Raw genomic sequence first — 25802 nt, 5'->3', positions numbered from 1 at the left:
TCCCTGGTGCACTGATCTAAAGCTCTCTGGGCTGGTGAGATTCTATAAGATGCTGCCAGTACTTCTATTTCCCTGGTGCACTGATCTAAAGCTCTCTGGGCTGGTGAGATTCTATAAGATGCTGCCAGTACTTCTATTTCACTGGTACACTGATCTAAAACTCTCTGGGCTGGTGAGATTCTATAAAATGCTGCCAGTAATTCTATTTCCCTGGTGCAATGATCTAAAGCTCTCTGGGCTGGTGAGATTCTACAAGATGCTGCCAGTGCTTCTATTTCCCTGGTGCAATGATCTAAAGCTCTCTGGGCTGGTGAGATTCTATAAGATGCTGCCAGTGCTTCTATTTCCCTGGTGCAATGATCTAAAGCTCTCTGGGCTGGTGAGACTCTATAAGATGCTGCCAGTACTTCTATTTCCCTGGTGCAATGATCTAAAGCTCTCTGGGCTGGTGAGATGCTATAAGATGCTGCCAGTACTTATATTTCCCTGGTACACTGATCTAAAGCTCTCTGGGCTTGTGAGATTCTATAAGATGCTGCCATTACTTCTATTTCCCTGGTGCAATGATCTAAAGCTCTCTGGGCTGGTGAGATTCTATAAGATGCTGCCAGTACTTCTATTTCCCTGGTACACTGATCTAAAGCTCTCTGGGCTTGTGAGATTCTATTAGATGCTGCCAGTACTTCTATTTCCCTGGTGCAATGATCTAAAGCACTCTGGAATGGTGATATTCTATAAGATGCTACCAGTACTTCTATTTCCCTGGTGCACTGATCTAAAGCTCTCTGGGCTGGTGAGATTATTCAAAAATGCTGCCAGTACTTCTATTTCCCTGGTGCACTGATCTAAAGCTCTCTGGGCTGGTGAGATTCTATAAGATGCTGCCAGTACTTCTATTTCCCTGGTGCAATGATCTAAAGCTCTCTGGGCTTGTGAGATTCTATAAGAATGCTGCCAGTACTTCTATTTCCCTGGTACACTGATCTAAAGCGCTCTGGGCTTGTGAGATTCTATAAGAATGCTGCCAGTGCTTCTATTTCCCTGGTGGAATGATCTAAAGCTCTCTGGGCTGGTGAGATTCTATAAGATGCTGCCAGTACTTCTATTTCCCTGGTGCAATGATCTAAAGCTCTCTGGGCTTGTGAGATTCTATAAGAATGCTGCCAGTACTTCTATTTCCCTGGTACACTGATCTAAAGCGCTCTGGGCTTGTGAGAATCTATAAGAATTCTGCCAGTGCTTCTATTTCCCTGGTGGAATGATCTAAAGCTCTCTGGGCTTGTGAGATTCTATTAGATGCTGCCAGTACTTCTGTTTCCCTGGTACACTGATCTAAAGCTCTCTATGTGCTTGTGAGATTCTATAAGAATGCTGCCAGTGCTTCTATTTCCCTGGTGGAATGATCTAAAGCTCTCTGGGCTGGTGAGACTCTATAAGATGCTGCCAGTACTTCTATTTCCTTGGTGCACTGATCTAAAGCTCTCTGGGCTGGTGAGATTAATAAAGAACGCTGCCAGTACTTCTATTTCCCTGGTGCAATGATCTAATGGTCTCTGGGCTGGTGAGATTCTATAAGATGCTGCCGGTACTTCTATTTCCCTGGTGCACTGATCTAAAGCTCTCTGGGCTGGTGAGATTCTATAAAATGCTGCCAGTACTTCTATTTCCCTGGTGCAATGATCTAAAGCTCTCTGGGCTGGTGAGATTCTAAAAGATGCTGCCAGTGCTTCTATTTCCCTGGTGCAATGATCTAAAGGTCTCTGGGCTGGTGAGATTATATAAAATGCTGCCAGTACTTCTATTTCCCTGGTGCAATGATCTAAAGCTCTCTGGGCTGGTGAGATTCTATAAGATGCTGCCAGTACTTCTATTTCCCTGGTGCAATGATCTAAAGCTCTCTGGGCTGGTGAGATTCTATAATATGCTGCCAGTACTTCTATTTCCCTGGTGGAATGATCTAAAGCTCTCTGGGCTGGTGAGATTATATAAGATGCTGCCAGTGCTTCTATTTCCCTGGTGGAATGATCTAAAGCTCTCTGGGCTGGTGAGATTCTATAAGATGCTGCCAGTACTTCTGTTTCCCATGTGCAATGATCAAAAGCTCCCTGGGCTGGTGAGATTCTATAAGATGCTTCCAGTACTTCTATTTCCCTGGTGCAATGATCTAAAGCTCTCTGGGCAGGTGAGACTCTATAAGATGCTGTCAGTACTTCTATTTCCCTGGTGGAATGATCTAAAGCTCTCTGGGCTGGTGAGATTCTATAAGAATGCTGCCAGTATTTCTATTTCCCTGGTGTAATGATCTAAAGCTCTCTGGGCTGGTGAGATTCTATAAGTTGCTGCCAGTACTTCTATTTCCCTGGTGCAATGATCTAAAGCTCTCTGGGCTGGCGAGACTCTATAAGATGCTGCCAGTACTTCTATTTCCCTGGTGCACTGATCTAAAGCTCTCTGGGCTGGTGAGACTCTATACGATGCTGCCAGTACTTCTATTTCCCTGGTGCACTGATCTAAAGGTCTCTGGGCTGGTGAAATTTTATAAAATGCTGCCAGTACTTCTATTTCCCTGGTGCACTGATCTAAAGCTCTCTGGGCTGGTGAGATTCTATAAGATGCTGCCAGTACTTCTATTTTCCTGGTGCAATGATCTAAAGGTCTCTGGGCTGGTGAGATTCTATAAAATGCTGCCAGTACTTCTATTTCCTTGGTGCACTGATCTAAAGCACTCTGGGCTGGTGAGATTCTATAAGAATGCTGCCAGTGCTTCTATTTCCCTGGTGCAATGATCTAAAGCACTCTGGGCTGGTGAGACTCTATAAGAATGCTGCCAGTACTTCTATTTCCCTGGTGCACTGACCTAAAGCTCTCTGGGCTGGTGAGATTCTATAAGATGCTGCCAGTGCTTCTATTTCCCTGGTAAAATGATCTAAAGCTCTTTGGGCTGGTGAGATTCTATAAGATGCTGCCAGTACTTATATTTCCCTGGTGTAATGATCTAAAGCTCTCAGGGCTGGTGAGATTCTATAAGATGCTGCCAGTACTTCTATTTCCCTGGTGTAATGATCTAAAGCTCTCAGGGCTGGTGAGATTCTATAAGAATGCTGCCAGTACTTCTATTTCCCTGGTGCAATGATCTAAAGGTATCTGGGCTGGTGAGATTCTATAAGAATGCTGCCAGTACTTCTATTTTCCTGGTGCAATGATCTAAAGGTCTCTGGGCTGGTGAGATTCTATAAAATGCTACCAGTACTTCTATTTCCCTGGTGTAATGATCTAAAGCTCTCAGGGCTGGTGAGATTCTATAAGAATGCTGCCAGTACTTCTATTTCCCTGGTGCAATGATCTAAAGCTTTCTGGGCTGGTGAGATTCTATAAGATGCTGCCAGTACTTCTAGTTCCCTGGTGCAATGATCTAAAGCTCTCTGGGCTGGTGAGATTCTATAAGAATGCTGCCAGTACTTCTATTTCCCTGGTGCAATGATCTAAAGCTCTCTGGGCTGGTGAGATTCTATAAGATGCTGCCAGTACTTCTATTTCCCTGGTGCAATGATCTAAAGCTCTCTGGGCTGGTGAGATTCTATAAGATGCTGCCAGTACTTCTATTTCCCTGGTGCACTGATCTAAAGCACTCTGGGCTGGTGAGATTCTATAAGATGCTGCCAGTACTTCTATTTCCCTGGTGCAATGATCTAAAGCTCTCGGTGCTGGTGAGACTCTATAAGATGCTGCCAGTGCTTCTATTTCCCTGGTGCAATGATCTAAAGCTCTCTGGGCTGGTGAGATTCTATAAGATGCTGCCAGTACTTCTATTTACCTGGTGCACTGATCTAAAGCTCTCTGGGCTGGTGAGATTCTATAAGAATGCTGCCAGTACTTCTATTTCCCTGGTGCAATGATCTAAAGCTCTCTGGGCTGGTGAGATTCTATAAGAATGCTGCCAGTACTTCTATTTCCCTGGTGCAATGATCTAAAGCTCTCTGGGCAGGTGAGACTCTATAAGATGCTGCCAGTACTTCTATTTACCTGGTGCACTGATCTAAAGCTCCCTGGGCTGGTGAGATTCTATAAGATGCTGCCAGTACTTATATTTCCCTTGTACACTGATCAAAAGCTCCCTGGGCTGGTGAGATTATATAAGATGCTGCCAGTGCTTCTATTTCCCTGGTGCAATGATCTAAAGCTCTCTGGGCTGGTGAGATTCTATAAGAATGCTGCCAGTACTTCTATTTCCCTGGTGCAATGATCTAAAGCTCTCGGTGCTGGTGAGATTCTATAAGAATGCTGCCAGTACTTCTATTTCCCTGGTGCAATGATCTAAAGCTCTCTGGGCAGGTGAGACTCTATAAGATGCTGCCAGTACTTCTGTTTACCTGGTGCAATGATCTAAAGCACTCTGGGCTGGTGAGATTATATAAGATGCTGCCAGTGCTTCTATTTCCCTGGTGCAATGATCTAAAGCTCTCTGGGCTGGTGAGATTCTATAAGAATGCTGTCAGTACTTCTATTTCCCTGGTGCAATGATCTAAAGCTCTCTGGGCTGGTGAGATTCTATAAGATGCTGCCAGTATTTCTATTTCCCTGGTGCAATGATCTAAAGCTCTCTGGGCTGGTGAGATTCTATAAAATGCTGCCAGTACTTCTATTTCCCTGGTGCAATGATCTAAAGGTCTCTGGGCTTGTGAGATTCTATAAGATGCTGCCAGTACTTCTATTTCCCTGGTGCAATGATCTAAAGCTCTCTGGGCTTGTGAGATTCTATAAGATGCTGCCAGTACTTCTATTTCCCTGGTGCAATAATCTAAAGCTCTCTGGGCTGGTGAGACTCTATAAGATGCTGCCAGTACTTCTATTTCCCTGGTGCAATGATCTAAAGCTCTCTGGGCAGGTGAGACTCTATAAGAATGCTGCCAGTACTTCTATTTCCCCGGTGCAATGATCTAAAGCTCTCTATGTGCTTGTGAGACTCTATAAGATGCTGCCAGTACTTCTATTTCCCTGGTGCAATGATCTAATGCTCTCTGGGCAGGTGAGACTCTATAAGATGCTGCCAGTACTTCTATTTCCCTGGTGCAATGATCTAAAGCTCTCTGGGCTGGTGAGATTCTATAAGAATGTTTATCAGTACTTTTCCCTGGTGCAATGATCTAAAGGTCTCTGGGCTGGTGAGATTCTATAAGAATGCTGCCAGTACTTCTATTTCCCTGGTGCACTGATCTAAAGCTCTCTGGGCTGGTGAGATTCTATAAGAATGCTGCCAGTACTTCTATTTCCCTGGTGCACTGATCTAAAGCTCTCTGGGCTGGTGAGATTCTATAAGATGCTGCCAGTGCTTCTATTTCCCTGGTGCAATGATCTAAAGCTCTCTGGGCTGGTGAGATTCTATAAGATGCTGCCAGTGCTTCTATTTCCCTGGTGGAATGATCTAAAGCTCTCTGGGCTGGTGAGATTCTATATGAATGCTGCCAGTATGTCTGTTTCCCTGGTGCAATGATCTAAAGCTCTCTGGGCAGGTGAGACTCTATAAGATGCTGCCAGTACTTCTATTTCCCTGGTGCAATGATCTAAAGGTCTCTGGGCTGGTGAGATTCTATAAGAATGCTGCCAGTACTTCTATTTCCCTCATGCAATGATCTAAAGCTCTCTGGGCTGGTGAGATTCTATAAGATGCTGCCAGTACTTCTATTTCCCTGGTGCACTGATCTAAAGCTCTCTGGGCTGGTGAGATTCCATAAAATGCTGCCAGTACTTCTATTTCCCTGGTGCACTGATCTAAAGCTCTCTGGGCTGGTGAGATTCTATAAGATGCTGCCAGTACTTCTATTTCCCTGGTGCACTGATCTACAGCTCTCTGGGCTGGTGAGACTCTATAAGATGCTGCCAGTACTTCTATTTACCTGGTGCACTGATCTAAAGCTCCCTGGGCTGGTGAGATTCTATAAGAATGCTGCCAGTACTTCTATTTCCCTGGTGCACTGATCTAAAGCTCTCTGGGCTGGTGAGATTCTATAAGATGCCGCCAGTACTTCTATTTCCCTGGTGCAATGATCTAAAGCTCTCTGGGCTGGTGAGATTCTATAAGATGCTGCCAGTACTTCTATTTCCCTGGTGCACTGATCTAAAGCTCTCTGGGCTGGTGAGATTCTATAAGATGCTGCCAGTACTTCTATTTCCCTGGTGCAATGATCTAAAGCTCTCTGGGCTGGTGAGATTCTATAAGAATGCTGCCAGTACTTCTATTTCCCTGGTGCAATGATCTAAAGCTCTCTGGGCTGGTGAGATTCTATAAGATGCTGCCAGTACTTCTATTTCCCTGGTGCAATGATCTAAAGCTCTCTGGGCTGGTGAGATTCTATAAGATGCTGCCAGTACTTCTATTTCCCTGGTGCAATGATCTAAAGCTCTCTGGGCTGGTGAGATTCTATAAGATGCTGCCAGTACTTCTATTTCCCTGGTGCAATGATCTAAAGCTCTCTGGGCTGGTGAGATTCTATAAAATGCTACCAGTACTTCTATTTCCCTGGTGCAATGATCTAAAGCTCTCTGGGCTGGTGAGATTCTATAAGAATTTTTATCAGTACTTTTCCCTGGTGGAATAATCTAAAGGTCTCTGGGCTGGTGAGACTCTATAAGATGCTGCCAGTACTTCTATTTCCCTGGTGCACTGATCTAAAGCTCTCTGGGCTGGTGAGATTCTATAAGATGCTGCCAGTACTTCCATTTCCCTGGTGCACTGATCTAAAGCTCTCTGGGCTGGTGAGACTCTATAAGATGCTGCCAGTACTTCTGTTTCCCTGGTGCACTGATCTAAAGGTCTCTGGGCTGGTGAGATTCTATAAGAATGCTGCCAGTACTTCTATTTCCCTGGTACACTGATCTAAATCTCTCTGGGCTGGTGAGATTCTCTAAGAATGTTTATCAGTACTTTTCCCTGGTGCAATCATCTAAAGCCTCTTTTTACCCTGAAAACAGGGTGCCCCGCAGAGAGGCATATACTGCAATTTTGTATGAAAAGTGCACAATAAAATTCTTATTTCAATCATCATACAAAACGAATAATTGAACCATTCATGCAAAAATAAACAAGGAACAGCTTTTTTTTTTAAGTTGCTTCAAAAATCGTAACGAAATTGTTAACCAAAAATTGTATTTTATTGAAAACGTAAACTTTGTATGTAAATTACACAGGAATAAATCATATTAAATATGCACAGTGTAATTTAAGTAAATTGGATGTGCAAAAAAAAAGAAAGAAATTTGTACTTAAACAAAATACAAAGCGTAATTGTTGTTTTATCGTAAAATGGGCTGAACATGAGCGTATATGAAAATTGTCTCTCTTATCCCAGCGTAATAAACTAAGAGGTGATAAGCTTTTCTCAAAACACTACAAATACTATTAGACAAACCCATGCATACGAAATTGTAGGCGATTATAAGATACTATACGCAGAAAGTAGCATAATGTGATTTATATTGGCTGCAGGATTTAATTTTTAAAGTGCACTACCTGCTCACTGCTAATTTCACTCCATAGTGTAAAGTGTCCCTTTCTAGCAAGCTGCAAGACTTCTAATAGGAGCCATCTCGACACCCGCAGGGACTGCCCTGCTAGGGTCCGTGAGAAAAACCACGTCTGAAATTGCTAGGTTTAGATCATTGTGCCCTTAAGAGTTTTATTGATTAAATAAATTGTAAAGAATGTAAGATTTCAGATCACCAAAGTTTTAACAAAAAAAAGTTTTACTTAAAATCTGCTAATTTAGAACTATGATTTTTAAATGATAAAGTTTTCCTTATGGAATTAAATAAGCCTGCTATAAATGATTCATTTATTTTATAATTGTGATATAGGCTACGTGGTGGAACTGCGCTGCTATAGTTTACGGTGCTATAGCAGGCTGTGTTGATCATCTGTGTGGTGACAAGGGGCTTTAAAAGTCGAACAAACTGTAGAACTGAAAGCTTGAAGCATTATTTCACAACAAAGGTGACATTTGGAAATCCAAAGGGAATAATTGGCAGTTATTGCCATCCAAATTTGTTTTATTGTAACCTTGGCATTCCTGTAAGCAAGAGAGAAAAACCAAACCACTCACGTATCTGGCGCTTTTTTCTGTTGCATGGCAACATCTTAACAAAGTACTTATGTGTACTAATGCCCTTTGTAAAACTACTATTGACTGCTCTGTAAAGAAAAATGTCAATAATACTTCACAAAAATATGCTGAGGTCAACATAAGAACTGTTGTGTCACAGTGAAAAATGTCAAGACTGAATAATGATCATATATGCTAACACAGCACCAAGTTAAGGCTAAATCTTTGTCCTTTGCATTTGAGGCTTGTGAACATAACATTCTTAGAAACTACTTTATAAAATAAAACATCCAATAAAATTAGAATTATAAATTATTTCCACCCCTGTGTCACAATACTAGTGTATTTTTACATCATGTGGAATTTTATCAGGTGACAAAACATTGCATCTTTTAAGGGGGAAGAAAGGCAAAATTAAACTTGCACGATTCATATAGACCCTTTTAAATGCACTTATTATCAAATTTAATTTGCTCTTTTGGTCTCCTTTGTTGAAGAGAAAATGGACATATACTCAGCAGCAATACACTACTGGCATCTAGCTGGCGATTGGTAGCTGAATACAGTTGTCTGCTGTCATTCGTTTACCAGATCATGTTTCTGATTTATTTAATGTTATTTGTAATATTTTTGCACATATGTTTCATTTCTGAGCGCATATCTAGCACTCTGTGCCTAACATCCAGCATCTCTCTTGCAGTTCATGTTTGACAGACCGTATAGCAGGGCCTTAGAGGCTGAAGCAGACAAAGTTGGACTTCAGCTGGCTGCCAAGGTAAACTCTAAACAGATAATATTACTTTTTTTTTAATTTATTATTCTCATAATTCTCATTGAGGAAGAATTCAGTTGCCTTCAAATGAATGGAAATACCCTATTGAAATGGCTTATTGTTCATACTCTATTGCCTAGAAATGAGAATCACACTGTGAAATGTGCACAAAACAGTTGCTGGGGAATCCTTAAAGGGACAGTATACACTCATTTTCATATAACTGCATGTAATAGACACTACTATAAAGAATAAGATGCACAGATACTGATATGAAAATCCAGTATAAAACTGTTTAAAAACTTACTTAGAAGCTCTCAGTTTAGCTCTGTTGAAAAGTTATCTGGAAAGCCCACTGCAAGTGGGAAATAAGACACTCCCCCTCCCCATACATTTGCATATGAAAATACTTTACACAAACAGGAGCAAGCTGGAGAAGGTAGCTGACGGTATTCACATAAAACTTTGGGGCTTGGTTAGGAGTTTGAAAATCAGAGCAATGTTATTTAAAAATAAGCAAAACTATACATTTAAAAAAAACAAAAAAAACTTTATGGGCTATATAAATAGATCATCTACAAAACATATATGCAAAGAAAAAATGAGTGTATATAGTGTATTAGCAAGGGCCCTACCTAAGGGTATACAGTGATGTTTACGGAGCGTGTTTCTGAGGAGATGCCTGGTTTTTGGCCTATAACATTTGTGGAGAAAATAAAATAAACATGGTGCCATGGGTGTTTAGTTGCAAGTTGTTGGTCAGTATTATATTTTAGACATATTACAGAGTTTATTAAAGCATTGACCAATACAATCTAGACCTAGAGCAGATATGCATTTGGGCTAAATCTTTTTACCATATCCATGTCTGTCTGTCTGTCTGTCTGTCTATCTATCTGCCTGTCTGTTTGTCTGTCTATTTATCTATCAAGTAAAATATATCTTTACCTTGCTCTGAATGTACAGGTATACAGCTGGTTAGTGACCGGAGCTCCGCTGTAAAGTGAAAACTGCCTTAAAGTGAAACAAGGCGGTTTTTGCTTTCTTTTCACTTGGCAGTGTGTTTAAAATTTGAAAACACGTTTGAACTAAAATATATTAGGGGTGCTATAGCGCTAAGTTTAGCTTAACACTAGCACATCCCAGTATTCAATTAGTGTTCAATAAAAACTGTACAGTACCTGTAAAATAGTGACAATTACTGTAGTAAAATTTTCCAGACTATGACACTGAGACAATGAGGGGTAGTTATCAAGCCGTCTACTTTACCTGCCTTCGCCGGTTCAATACGCCCGCCTAAGCTCGCCTACCATCGCCGCCGCGGACCTGCAAAATTTCGCCTAAGTTATCAAAAAAGCTGTCAAAAAGCCGCGCACCAAGTACGGGGCGATGAGCAGCGGATTGTGAGAGTTATCACTCATCCGATCTCGCTGCTCTTCGGCTTTTTGACAGCTTTATTGCTAGCCTGTCACTAAGCACCCACACTAAACTACACTGTTCTACCCCCTATACCGGCGCCCCCGGAGCCCCCCACAACTCAATAAAGTTATTAACCCCTAAACCGCCACTCCTAGACCCCGCCGCAACTCTTATAAATGTATTAACCCCTAAACCGCAGCTCCCGGACACCGCCGCCACCTACATTATACCTAGTAACCCCTATCCTGCCCCCCCTATACCGCCGCCACCTATAATAAAGTTATTAACCCCTATCCAGCGGATCCCGGACCTCGCCGCAACTAAATAAATAGTTTAACCCCTAAACCGCCGCTCCCGGACCCCGCCGCAACCTATATTAAACTTATTAACCCCTATCCTGCCCCCCATACACCGTCGCCACCTATAATAAATTTATTAACCCCTAAACCTAAGTCTAACACTAACCCTAACACCCCCCTAACTTAAATATTAATTAAATAAATCTAAATAATATTTCTATTATTAACTAAATTAATCCTATTTAAAACTAAATACTTACCTTTAAAATAAACCCTAATATAGCTACAATATAAATTATTTTACAGGTAACTTTCAATTTATTTTAACTAGGTACAATAGCTATTAAATAGTCATTAACTATTTAATAGCTACCTAGCTAAAATAAAGAGAAATTAACCTGTAAAATAAAAACTAACCTAAGTTACAATTACACCTAACACTACACTATACTTAAAGGGACAGTCAACACTTACTTTAACATGTTTTTATATTGAAAATAACAAAACGGAGGTCCGCCTACACTATACCCCTCCTGCCTTGCCGCCTTGCTTCTGTCCTAATCAGCGGCGCTAACTACTCTAATACCCGGTAAATATGGATGCCGGACTCCCCCCACCATTACGTAGCTGCCTTCTTCTTCAACTGATAAGCAAATCAGAATCCAGTCCTCGGACTGAAATTGCACGCGCTTGCAATTTCTGTCCGATGCCTGGATTCTGATTTGCTTATCAGTTGAAGAAGAAGGCAGCTACGTAATGGTGGGGGGAGTCCGGCATCCATATTTACTGGGTATTAGAGTAGTTAGCGCCGCTGATTAGGACAGAAGCAAGGCGGCAAGGCAGGAGGGGTATAGTGTAGGCGGACCTCCGTTTTGTTATTTTCAATATAAAAACATGTTAAAGTAAGTGTTGACTGTCCCTTTAAATAAATAAATCCTATTTAAAACTAAATACTTACCTGTAAAATAAACCCTAAGATAGCTACAATATAATTAATAATTACATTGTAGCTATTTTAGGATTTATATTTATTTTACAGGTAACTTTGTATTTATTTTAGCTAGTTAGAATAGTTATTAAATAGTTATTAACTATTTAATAACTACCTAGCTAATAGAAATACAAAATTACCTGTAAAATAAATCCTAACCTAAGTTACAATTAAAACTAACACTACACTATCATTACATTAATTAAATAAATTAGCTACAAATAACTACAATTAAATTAAATAAACTAACTAAAGTACAAAAAATAAAAAAAGCTAAGTTACAAAAAATAAAAAAAATAAGTTACAAACATTTAAAACATATTACAACAATTTTAAGCTACTTACACCTAATCTAAGCCCCCTAATAAAATAACAAAGCCCCCAAAATAAAATAATGCCCTACCCTATTCTAAATTAAAAAAGTTCAAAGCTCTTTTACCTTACCAGCCCTTAAAAGGGCCTTTTGCGGGGCATGCCCCAAAGAAAACAGCTCTTTTGCCTGTAAAAGAAAAATACAACCCCCCCAACATTAAAACCCACCACCCACATACCCCTAATCTAACCCAAACCCCCCTTAAATAAACCTAACACTACCCCCCTGAAGATCATCCTACCTTGAGTCGTCTTCAGCCAGCCGACCCACCGATGGAACCGAAGAGGAGATCCGGAGCGGCAGAAGTGATCCTCCAAGGGGCGCTGAAGAAGTCTTCCATCCGATGAAGTCATCATCCAGGCGGCGCTGAAGAGGTCTTCCATCCGGGCGATGTCATCTTCCAAGCGGCGCTGAAGAAGTCTTCCATCCGGGCGATGTCATCTTCCAAGCGGCGTCTTCAATCTTCTTTCTTCAGGATCCATCTTCATCCCGCCGACGCGGAACATCCTTCTTCCCTGACGGACTAAAGATGAATGAAGGATTCTATCAGCCAATCGGAATTAAGGTAGGAAAAATCTGATTGGCTGATTGAATCAGCCAATCAGATTGAGCTCACATTCTATTGGCTGATCGGAACAGCCAATAGAATGCAAGCTCAATCTGATTGGCTGATTGGATCAGCCAATCGGATTGAACTTCAATCTTATTGGCTGATTCAATCAGCCAATCAGATTTTTCCTACCTTAATTCCGATTGGCTGATAGAATCCTATCAGCCAATCGGAATTGAAGGGACGCCATCTTGGATGACTTCCCTTAAAGGAGCCTTCATTCGTCGTTAGTCCGTCGGGGAAGAAGGATGTTCCGCGTCGGCGGGATGAAGATGGATCCTGAAGAAAGAATATTGAAGACGCCGATTGGAAGATGACATCGCCCGGATGGAAGACTTCTTCAGCGCCGCCTGGATGATGACTTCATCGGATGGAAGACTTCTTCAGCGCCCCTTGGAGGATCACTTCTGCCGCTCCGGATCTCCTCTTCAGTTCCATCGGTGGGTCGGCTGGCTGAAGACGACTCAACGTAGGATGATCTTCAGGGGGGTAGTGTTAGGTTTATTTAAGGGGGGTTTGGGTTAGATTAGGGGTATGTGGGTGTGGTGGGTTGTAATGTTGGGGGGGGGGGGTATTGTATGTTTATTTAAATGCAAAAGAGCTGTTTTCTTTGGGGCATGCCCCGCAAAAGGCCCTTTTAAGGGATGGTAAGGTAAAAGAGCTTTGAACTTTTTTAATTTAGAATAGGGTAGGGCATTTTTTTATTTTGGGGGTCTTTGTTATTTTATTAGGGGGGTTAGATTAGGTGTAAGTAGCTTAAAATTGTTGTAATATTTTTTAAATGTTTGTAACTTATTTTTTTTATTTTTTGTACTTTAGTTAGTTTATTTAATTGTATTTAATTGTAGGTATTTGTAGGTAATTTATTTAATTAATTTAATGATAGTGTAGTGTTAGGTTTAATTGTAACTTAGGTTAGGATTTATTTTACAGGTAATTTTGTATTTCTTTTAGCTAGGTAGTTATTAAATAGTTAATAACTATTTAATAACTATTCTAACTAGCTAAAATAAATACAAAGTTACCTGTAAAATAAATATAAATCCTAAAAAAGCTACAATGTAATTATTAATTATATTGTAGCTATCTTAGGGTTTATTTTACAGGTAAGTATTTAGTTTTAAATAGGAATAATTTATTAAAGTATAGTGTAGTGTTAGGTGTAATTGTAACTTAGGTTAGGATTTATTTTACAGGTAAATTTCTCTTTATTTTAGCTAGGTAGCTATTAAATAGTTAATAGCTATTTAATAGCTATTGTACCTAGTTAAAATAAATTGAAAGATGCCTGTAAAATAAAAATAAATCCTAAAATACCTACAATATAATTATTATTTATATTGTAGCTATATTACGGTTTATTTTAAAGGTAAGTATTTAGTTTTAAATAGGATTAATTTATTTAATAAGAGAAATATTATTTAGATTTATTTAATTAATATTTAAGTTAGGGGGGTGTTAGGGTTAGACTTAGGTTTAGGGGTTAATAATTTTATTACAGTGGCTGCGGTGTAGGGGGTGGCAGGATAGGGGTTAATAAGTTTAATATAGGTGGCGGCGGGTCTGGGAGCGGCGGTTTAGGGGTTAAACTATTTATTTAGTTGCGGCGAGGTCCGGGATCGGCAGGATAGGGGTTAATAACTTTATTATAGGTGGCGACGGTATAGGGGGGGGCAGGATAGGGGTTAATAGGTATCATGTAGGTGGGTCTGGGAGCGGCGGTTTAGGGGTTAATACATATATTATAGTTGCGGCGGGGACAGGGAGCGGCGGTTTAGGGGGTTAACATATTTAGTATAGCTTGCGGTGGGCTCCGGGAGCGGTGGTTTAGGGGGTAATAACTTTATTTAGTTGTGGCGGTGTATGGGGGGACAGATTAGGGTTGTTTAGACTCGGGGTACATGTTAGGGTGTTAGGTGTAGACAGCTCCCATAGGAATCAATGGGATGTCTGGCAGCAGCGAACATGAACTTTCTCTATGGTCAGACTCCCATTGATTCCTATGGGATCCGCCGCCTCCAGGGCGGCGGTTTAAAAGCCAGGTACGCTGGGCCGGAAAAGTGCCGAGCGTACCTGCTAGTTTTTTGATAACTAGCAAAAGTAGTCAGATTGTGCCGCACTTGTGTGCGGAACATCTGGAGTGACGTAAGAATCGATCTGTGTCCGGCGGATCGAAGCTTATGTCACAAAATTCTACTTTTGACGGTATCTAGGGCTTGATAACTTAGGCAAATCAGCCTCGCCACAAATACGCTGCGGAATTCCAGCGTATTTGAGGTTGACAGCTTGATAACTACCCCCCAATGAGTTCACTGCAATGCTGTAAACAGACCTAACTGTGCATAACAAAATGGTGCCAGTCGCCTTTCTTGCAATCTCACGATGAGTACAGCACTGTTTCAAAATCCTTGAAGGTTGAACTTCAGCTCCATATTAACGCTGTATTAGTGAAGCGCTGTAAAGTGAAGCACTGTAAAGCGAGGTATACCTGTACATGGTATTTATTTCTAAGGGGCACTATTCTACCTCAGCCATTAGTATAAATACAAATTTGCAAGTCAGTCCCTTGAGTAACAGCCTCTGTCTAGATATGATAGTTTTAAATACTTTTAAACCATTTATTATGAATGCAGATCATTTGCAATATAGTGATTCTTTTTTGATGAATATATAAAAAATGACTTATATGTTCCTTTAAACATGTAGTCTATTACTCCATAAAGGGCTAGATAACAAGTTGATCAATAATTTATTGTGAACACGTTTACGTAAACGGGCGCACAATAGATTAGTGATCCCCTTGTAATCTAGTAATTTAAAAAAATAGTGATCCACTTGTAATCTAGCCCTTTATGGGGAATTAGACTTTATGTTTAAAGGGACATATAAGTGCACAATAAATAACCAGCCATTACAAGTTGCTGGTTAATGCTACTGCAAACTCGCAGTAGCAATCAGAGCTACGAAAATTACCCAGAGACCAGAACTATGGTTAATTTTTTATAATGTCCTCCAATTGCCCCCAAAATAAATTGTATGGTGCTATTAAAAAAATATGAGCATTTTTAATTTTTTAAAAAAAAAAACTGCACAAAGCAGTTTTTAGGGGTTAAAGTGTGCTGGTGTGGGGTGTTAGCAAGAAAAATGGCACTGAAAATTTCCTTTACATTGCAGTCTATGGGAACTGTGTTAGACCTATAAACATATGTATATGCATATATAAATATATATTTATGTGTTAATATGTGTATATAAACACATATTACATATATATGTACAGTGGGTATTGAAAACAATCACATTTTGTTGCTTTGCAGCCTGAAATAAAGACAGACACAGTTTTTGTTTATCCAGTTGTAATTACTCAGTGCAACCTATAACATCCAAGTGAAAGATATAACACCAACATGTCAGGCAAAAATAAAGACAATTCAAATACAGAATCACTGAGTTGGAAAAAGGATCACCCCCTTGTGCCAGTATTTTGTTGAACCACCTTTTGCTTTAATTACAGCCGTTAGTCTGTTGGGATTTGTCTCTACTAACTTTGCACATCTAGACTGCAATATTTGCCCACTTTGCAGAACTGCTCCAGTTCCGTTACATTTGATGGTGACCTTTTGTGGACTGCAGTCTTCAAGTCATGCCATAGATATTCAATGTGGTTTTTTTAAGTCTGGGCTCTGACTAGGTCAAGGACATTCACCTTTTCTCCTTCAACCACTGTGTGGTCATTTTTGCTGTGTGCTTTGGGTCATTGTCATGTTGGAAGGTAAACCTTCTTCCCATTAACTTCCTGGCAGAGGGCAGCAGATTTTCCTCAAGAATTTGACAGTATTTTGCCCCACGCATTATTCCTTCTATCCTGACAAGTGCTCCAGTGCCTGCTGCAGATAAACACCCCCATAACAGGATATTACCACCTCCATGCTTTACTGTAGGTATGGTGTTATTTGGATGGTGAGCTGTATTGGATTTCCTCCAGACATATTGTTTGTTGTTGAGGCCAAATAATTCAATTTTAGTCTCATCTGTCCGTAACACCTTTTTCCATGTGGCCTCAGAATCTCCTAGGTGTGTTATGGCAAAGTTAAGTCATAACTGCATGTGGCCTTTCTTGAGGAGTGGCTTTTTTCTTGCAACCCTCCTATACAAGCCACATTTGTGGAGCATTTGTAATATTGTTGTCACATGCACACAATGACCACTCTTCATAAATTCATAAATTCCTGCAACTGCTTCAGAGTTGCTGTGGGCCTCTTGGTAGCCTCTCAACCAGTTTTCTCCTGGCTCTTTCATCCAGTTTTAAGCGACGTCCTGATCCAGAGAGGGTCTGTGTTGTACCAAAAACGTCTTAATAATAGACTTCACTGTGCTTCTAGGCATTGACAAAGCCTTTGATATTTTCTTGTATCCATCTCCTGACTTGTGCCTGTCCACAACATTATTCCAGAGATCTCTTGACAGTGCCTTGCCACCCATAGTTGATTGTTTGCTTCAGTTGCACTACCAGGGACTGAGATGATCTAGGAAAGCTTTTTTCATGCTGAAGTAATCAATATGCCCACAGCTGATCACAGTTGAAGGTCAAATGGCTTTGTGTGTGCCGTAGAGATGGTGATTAGCTACACCTGATTGAGTTTACAAATAATTTTAGGAGGGGTTGATCCTTTTTGCAACTCAGTGATTCTGTTTTTGAATTGTCTTTATTTTTGCCTGACATGTTGGTGTTATATCTTTCACTTGGATATTATAAGTTGCACTGAGTAATTACATCTGGATAAACAAAAAATGTGTCTGTCTTTATTTCAGGCTGCAAAGCAACAAAATGTGATTATTTTCAAGGGGGTGATTCTTTTCAATACCCACTGTATATATTCATATTCATATATATTTAAAATTGCTGCACATTGCTGCACAATTTACCCCCTTCTTTGCCCTAGGTTCTCTGCGGTGTCTGACGGCATGAGAACGAAGCTCCCATTTGAGCCTATGGAAGCGCTCTCGAAAGCACAAAGCTTCCCTGCAATTGCGAACATGAGGTCACTTTTGCATGACTCTCAACTTGTAATACCAGAGGATTTGCGTGTGCCAGTATTACTGAGTGGAGTGCAAATTTCATGCTTTCGTAAGCATATTTTTTGCGCTCCTCTTGTAATCTAGGCCAAAAGGTTTAATTATGAATATTTTAAAACATTGTAATGCGCTTTCATTATTTTGCGTGTCAATTTAAATACGTTTTTTCCACTGTCTCCAGAGAGGCTGTGGCGCATTCCATGGAATTTAGAATGCTGAACTTCCTATATGTTGTTTACAGCAGAAGGGATAAGATAAACATACTCAATATACATTTCAAGGGGTGTGTCCTTGGAATGCAAAAAATGCAAATTCTGCTATCAAGATGACAGTTTTAAATGATTTGAAATAATTTATTTTGCATGCAGATCTTTTGCAATAAAGTGATTATTTTTGATGACTAAATGGAAAATACTTTTATGTCCCATTAAGGTATTATCCCGGCAGCCATAAGATGCACTTTGGTATGGGAGAAATATCTATTAACAGACTATGGGGTAGATTTATTAAAAGGTAGTTTTATTTTTATTTTATTTTTCCTCTCATTACAGACAATTCATGCAAAACAATTAGTTATTTGTTTATGTATATGTCTATAATCTACCCAATCGAACTTTTCCGTCTGTGTCTAAAAATTGTAACCTTTTTGTGATGCGTGCAAGAAACATTTAATCATAAGGCTGTCATGGAGGACTGCAAGAAAAAGCAAGCATAGTAGTGCATTACAGCAGGGTATTATAGATTTAGCATTGCAGTTTATACATTTAATTTGCTCAGGACAATATTGCTTTATAACCTAATAGTTTATGTAAAATATACAGCGAACACCAGAGCTCTGCCTACAGCTGTCTGCATGATAATTTGCTAAATCAACAGCGCTGTCGACAGGTATGATGCTGTACAAACAGAGTAGCTTCTTTGTATGAATCCTTGTACACATGCAAATATCGCCCCTGCTTTGAATAGCAGATTTCGTTCCCACGAGGCTCTGTGTATATTATCATCTCCAGCGCTGCATTCTTGAGATCATCCTCAGAAAATGTCATGTCATGAGCCTATGCAGGAGGCACATTCAGATGAGGTTTTGATGTAATCGCGGTGTGTTTGTCACCGTCAGACATAGCATTTGACAAAAGCACATTGCTGTTATACATGCTATCCAACTGCATGTGCTTGCTTCTGCTGAATGTCAGGTCAATATTCTAAGGTCAGTTTACTTTCTAAGCAGTGCCATCTTGTGGTAGCAATATGATTTACAGGCCTCTAATTTCCTTAATTTTATTCCAGCAGTTATTTCAATGTAATAATCGTATGCATAAAAGGACATTAGACACCACTTGTGTTTGTGTAAAGGTTGTGCATCTCTGCAGTAGCCTAAGATATTGTGGCTGAAATAATTAAGCATTTTTATATAAGAAGAGACATAACACTATTTTCTGTGCTGAACATCCATGGCAATCCTACTGCACAAGTTAACTGTTATCCATTGGGACATGTGCGTGACAAAGAAACTCTTTTCTTCATTTTACTAACTACTCGTCCTCTGTTATTCAAGCTGTTACAATTGCATTTATGTTTTCAACATTGCTAAATATACTGTAGGAGCCTAATGAGCACACAGGAGGTACATTAGGTTAAAAGGACAAACAAAATTCTTCTACTATGATTCATTTAGAACTTACAATTTTAAATAACTTTCGCTTTTAGTTCTGTTATTAATTTTTTTTCTTTCTCTTGGTATTCTTTCTTGAAGAAGCAGCAATGCACTAATGGGAGCTAGCCAAACGCATCTGTTGAACCAATCACAAGGCAAATATGTGCAGCCACCAATCAGCAGCTAGCTCTCAGTAGTGCATTGCCGCTCCACAGCCTTTCTAGGTATGCTTTTTAACAAATGATACCAAAAGAGCAAAGCAAATTAGATAATGGAAGTAATTGAGAAAACGTTTAAAATTGCACGCTCTGGCTGAATCATGAAAGTCGCCTTATATCCCATTAATGTATTAGCTGCTCTGTATAATTAAATAAAAATAGAAAACGTATTTATTGTAGAATTTAATAAAACAAAATTTTCTCCATGAGACTAGACACTCAGTTTATTTCTAAATGTCTTATTTACTATAGAAATAAATTAAAAAACAACAGCAAATAAAGCAAAAAATAAATCTGAATGCTGAGTTTTGTAAATCTGTATCCTTAAAGGGAATTTCTTTAAAGAGATATACTGATATGTTCAACTCAATTAAAAGTGTCATTTTGGTAACAATATTTGCATTGTTTTGCTTGAAAAGCCCTTTTGAGTATGCTTATCTTATCTCCTTTACTGTGGCCAGTCATGCGCATATGTCAATGAGTTCAATCACTGTATAGCATGTTGCCTGGTCAGTGTCCTAATTCCTGCAAGCAACACTCCAGCCTCTCTGAAGGCTAAATTACAGGAGAAAAATAGAAAAATACAACTTGACTGTTTAGTGTCCTTTTAAATTCTAAAGGGGTCAGGATAAGAGATAAATCAAGCTGGAAAACAATATTAAAGGGCCACTAAACCCAAAATCTTTCTTTCATGATTCAGATAGAACATACAAATTTAAACAATATTACAATTTACTTCTATTATTTATTTTGCTTCATTTTTTAGATATCCTTATTTGAAGAAAAAGCAATGCACATGGGTGAGCCAATCACATGAGGCTTCTATGTGCAGCAACCAATCAGCAGCTACTGAGCATATCTAGATATGCTTTTCAGCAAAGAATATCAAGAGAATAAAACAAATTAGATAATAGAAGTAAATTAGAAAGATGTTTAAAAATGCATTCTCGTTCTAAATCATGAAAGAAAAAATGTGGGTTTCATGTCCCTTTAACTGACAAGTTTGTGTATACTTTAAAACAACTTCAAAGTAAATAAAACAGCATATTTTCAGAACAGCTACACAAGAAGGAAATGGTTGGCACCTACCTACAATCCATGTCACACTGTATAATAAAATGTTTGAATAATTTGTAAGGCCACTAAGTTTACAATGTACAATGAAAATGTATGCTTATTCTTGAGAGAGTTTAGTTATGTGTAAACTGTCTTTACTGCACAGCAGGGCCTTACCATGGATGCCCCTTATGCGAGTGGCTTTGTATTGAGGTTTTATGAATCTAATGATGTTTAGGATCACACTGGAAATATAACTCTGTCATCTATTTGGGTGCCTGTCTGGGCATCTCAGTTTACAGCACAATGGAAGGTTACCTATAAAGTTTCATTACTTGAACAGTTTTACATTTGCTCCTTGGAGTGGAAACACCATTGGCAGCTGACTACTTTACCAAATTACAAACACAAAGCTAATTTGCATGGTCTCTAGTAAATAAAGCTGGCCAACAGCAATTACTCACTCTGAGTATAGTGAATGGGTGACATCGATAGCTCTCACTAAGTACTGAGCCACTGTGTCATGTGTGGGACTGGTGGTGGGCTTTCTCTCACAAGGATGTCCTGTTTGTGTTCTGTGGGTGGGCTGTTAAATGCCAGGAGTGTAACCCATGAGCGCTCGCAATGTCACCCCAGAGGAATTTCTTAACACCAACAGGTTCCTACGCTCTTAAAACCTGCCTGTGTAGCTTGCTATAAGTACATATCTGGATACAATATTCAGCACATTGCCTTGCAGACAAACTGCCCTCAAGTCAGTCACAGAGCAGCCCATAGCAGAAGCCATGACAAGGTCTCAAGAATAAAGCATACCATTATTACCACCTGCAGCAGAAAATAACAGTGTGCAGGTGACTTATTCTATTCCCTTAACATACAGTAACTCTGATCCATGCGGCTGCTGGCATCTGAGCTGCGTTTCAGAGTCAAATCTGTCCCAAGTATCAACATGCTGCTTCCAGGGCAACAGAGGTGGCTAAAGGGCAAAGCAACTGCTGCATGCTACTCCCCCCCATCCTCTTTTCTCTACAGAAGCCTGTGCAGAGGCTGTAACTGTTTACTGTGTGCAGGTAAATCTTTAAGAAGAGAAATAGGGTTTTTAGAAAAATTTAATTATAATACAGACATATATTTTTCTAACATGTCCCAGGTAAATTCAAACTCGTCCTGGACGACCGGACGACTGAGTTTTTATATATATATATTTATATATATACAGGATTGAAGATAAGCACTCACTGGACTCTGGACAACGTAGTCAACAAAAATGATTTATTTGTGCTGTGACGTTTCGGGACTAATCACTGTCCCGAAACGTCACAGCACAAATAAATAATTTTTGTTGACTACGTTGTCCAGAGTCCAGTGAGTGCTTATCTTCAATCCTGTATATTATTTCTCAATAGCACCCTGGAAGTTGACCAGAGATAGTGGGAGTGCACACACATTCAGCTACGTATTTATATATATATATATATATATATATATATATATATATATATATATATTCTAAGTGAAGAACAATGCTATTTAATGTATTTCTATTTCCATATAAAGGGGAGGAGAGTCTACAGCTTCATTCATTACTGTTGGGAATTAAGAACTTGGCCACCTGAAGGAGGCAAAGACACCCCAGCCAAAGCCTTAAATACCTCCCCCACTTCCCTCATCAACCAGTCATTCTTTGCCTTTCGTCACAGGAGGACTGCAGTGAAGTGCAGAAGATCGGAGCAGTCTCTTATGAAGGTAGTACTCTTCGCATTGGGACTGGAGTTTTAAGTAGTCCTGTCAGCCTCTCAGTGAGAGCCTGGGTGAAAGTTAGAGTCCGGAGATGCAGGGAGAGGCTTTCTGCAAAACCACCGACTCATATTAACAGCTCCACAAGCAATCAGCATTGACGAGTTTCGCTGCCTGCTTTTTACACTCAAGTCCATGTCAGGAGCGAGGCTACTAACCTGTCACAGTTGAAGAGCCGTGTTCCTATTCCACGGCGTAGATTCTGGTAATATTTATTTATTACATAATGATAACACGGAAGACAGGGTCACAGTGTGATACCTTTTTATCTTTATAGAATCAAGGGTTAATATTCCTAGTAAGGGGATTATTGAACGGGGGGGGGGGTTATACATGATATTGTTTATTGTGTCATTGCTGCGTTATGTGTGAGATGAGGCTCTGGCAATGTGTGGAACTTTCAGGTGACTTATGGGAGTATGGCGCTACCGTTTTTTGACGCATTTTCTCCTTAGGCAGGGGCGGTCCTGCCGGGCATTCCATGTGACCGGGTGTGGCTATCTATCTTCCTCTGTTGGTCAGTGGCGCAGGAGACGAAACGGTTTCTGTAGTCTGAGTCATATTAGGTGGTGAGTGCCCCGGCCATAGGAGGTTATAAAGGTGCCTATTTATTAAGTTAATCTAGTCCGTAATAAAAGCGCAAGCTATGGAGGACTCTGACGCGTTAGAGGGTTCTCCCTCTTTAACAAGATCTCATTCCTGTGTTTATTATGAGGAGGTTCTGGTAGAACAGCCTGCTCAACTATGTTGCACATGCCTTAATAAATTTACAACATCTAAAGGTAAACGGATGTCTAGTACTACTGAGCTGTCCACCTCTGAGGGTTCCCCATCCTGTGAGGTGTGTTCCCTGCATTCATCTCCAATTGCACATGCAGTGCCCCAGGGTCCAACCATTACTCCTGCGGGAGAGATTCGTTGGCCGTCAGATTTTGCGGATCAACTGCAAACGGCGGTATTGAAAGTGATCCATGCCTTACCACGTTATGCTAAGCGCAAGCATAGGGCATATCATGGCAGCCCGGCCCAGGGATTGTCTATGCCTGTGGAAATTTCTGAGGCATTATACGATGACAAGGCCCACTCCGACTCTTCGGAGGAGGCCCCTTCTGGGTCGGAGTCCATGTCATTTAAACCTCCGGCTGCGAAGGAGCCTGACTTTAGGTTAAGGATGGAAAAGTTGTGCTTTTTGCTGAAACAAGTGCTTGCTACTCTGGAGGTTCCAGAACCGAAACTTCCAGAAGAACCTGTGATTCCTAAGCTTGATAAGGTGTATGAGGACAGGGTTGTGCCTCAGGCCTTCCCGGGAATGGGAGCGATTAGGTTCTTCCTTTTCCCCTTCTTCCTTTAAGAAACTGTTCCCCGTCCTGGACTCTCAGCTGGAGCTGTGGAGTACTGTCCCTAAGGTGAATGGTGCTATCTCCTTGCTCGCGAAGCGGACAACTATTCCCCTCAAGGATAGTTTGTCATTTATAGAGCCCATGGATAAAAAGTTGGAAAACATGTTAAGGAAAATGTATGGTCGGCGGTGCTGCGACATATTGGTGTGAATCCCTGTGTGAAATAGTTGAGGGGGAGACTTCCATCGACGAGATACAGGATAAGATTAAGGTGCTGAAGATCGCCAATTCTTTCATATGTGATGTCAATATGCAAATTATTCGCCTGAAAGCTAAGGTGTCAGATTTTTCCGTTTTAGCTCGCAGGGCTCTGTGGCTAAAGTCTTGGTCTGCAGACATGACCTCCAAGTTGAGGCTGTTGTCCCTGCCCTTTCAGGGAAAGATTCTGTTCGGTCCAGGATTGGATTCGATCATATCCATAATTACGGAAGGGAGCTTTCCTACCACAGGATAAGAAGGCTAAACCTAAAGGATCTACTTTTCACCCCTTTCATGCGGACAAGGCCCAGCACCAACAGCCCGCCGCGAAAGCAGACCAGTCCAAGGGAACTTGGAAACTGGCTCATTCTTGGAACAAGCCTAAGCAACGCAAGAAGCTCGCAGAGACAAAATAGGCTTGAAGGGGCGGCCCCCGACCGGTCTCCGGGCCAAGTAGGACCAGATTATATCTTTTCTCAGAAGTCTGGTTGCAGGATGTTTAGGATCCTTGGGTTCTGGACGTTGTCACCCAGGGTTACAAGATATGGTTGAGATCCCATCCGCCCAGGGGCAGATTCCTCCTATCAAACCTGTCTTCAAGACCGGAAAAGAGAGAAGCCTTTCTAGAATGTGTGAGAGATCTCTCTTCTCTAGGTGTTATCGTACCAGTATCCCAAGCAGAAAGGGATCTAGGGTACTATTCAAATCTTTTTGTGATTCCAAAGAAGGAGGGCACGAAAGTGTTTAAACAAGTTTATGCGTTCAAAATGGAAACGATCAGATCTATTCTGCCCCTAGTTCAAGAGGGACAGTTCATGACAACAATAGACTTGAAGGACGCTTACCTTCATGTGCCAATCCACAGGGACCACTTCAAGTTCCTGAGATTTGCGTTTCTGGACCAACACTTGCAGTTTGTGGCCCTTCCCTTTGGTCTGGCGACGGCCCAGAGAGTCTTCATGAAGGTTCTGAGGGCACTACTTGCGGTGGCCAGAGTCAGAGACATTGCTGTGGCGCCCTATCTGGATGACATCCTAGTCCAGGTGCCGTCGCTCAGTCTAGCAGAGGATCATTCGAGGGCTCTTCTTCTTTTACTCCAATCTCACGGTTGGAAGATCAACTCAGGAAAGAGTTCCCTGGTTCCCAGCAACAGGGTGGAGTTCCTAGGCACGATAATAGACTCTATGTCCATGAAAATATTTCTCACAGACCATCAGCGCAGGAAGATTGCATCCTCTTTTCTTGCCCTTCAGTCCTCCTCAAGCCCATCGGTGGCTCAGTGTATGGAGGTGATCGGACTCATGGTTTCCAGCATAGACGTCATTCCATTCACAAGGTTCCATTTCAGACCTCTTCAATTGTGCATGTTGAGACAGTGGAATGGCGATCATTCAGATCTATAACAGCAGATATCCATGGATGCTCCGACTCGGATCTCCCTCTCTTGGATCCATCCGGAGCAACTGTCCATGGGGACATCCTTCTTGAGACCATCCTGGAAGATTGTGACCACGGACGCAAATCTGGCAGGATGGGGAGCTGTTTAGGGTGCCAGGATGGCACAAGGAAAATGGTCCCGGGAGGAGTCTCTCCTTCCGATAAATATTCTCGAACTCCCAGCAATCTTCAATGCTCTGAAGGCATGGCCTCTTCTGGGGTCGTTCAGCTTCATCAGATTCCAGACTGACAAGATTACCTCGGTGGCTTACATCAACCATCGGGGGGGTACAAGGAGCTCCCTAGCTATGAGGGAGGAGTCTTGGATCTTGGAGTGGACAGAGTCCTACAGCTGCTCGCTCTCAGCGATTCACATGCCAGGTGTGGACAACTGGGAAGCAAACTT

At 40.9% G+C, this 25802-nt stretch overlaps 1 protein-coding gene across 1 annotated transcript in view; it reads left to right on the top strand.

Moving 5' to 3' along the window:
- OMA1 (OMA1 zinc metallopeptidase) overlaps positions 1-25802 on the top strand; it is a 388294-nt gene that overhangs the window by 121209 nt on the left and 241283 nt on the right. The window contains exon 7 of the mRNA XM_053693625.1: positions 8797-8871. Coding sequence (XP_053549600.1) covers positions 8797-8871 — 75 coding nt within the window. The remainder of the gene's footprint in view (positions 1-8796; positions 8872-25802) is intronic.

This window comes from Bombina bombina, chromosome 10, assembly GCF_027579735.1.
Source record: "Bombina bombina isolate aBomBom1 chromosome 10, aBomBom1.pri, whole genome shotgun sequence".
NCBI classification, from domain to species: Eukaryota; Metazoa; Chordata; class Amphibia; order Anura; family Bombinatoridae; genus Bombina; species Bombina bombina.
This window is presented reverse-complemented; position numbering and strand designations above follow the sequence as displayed.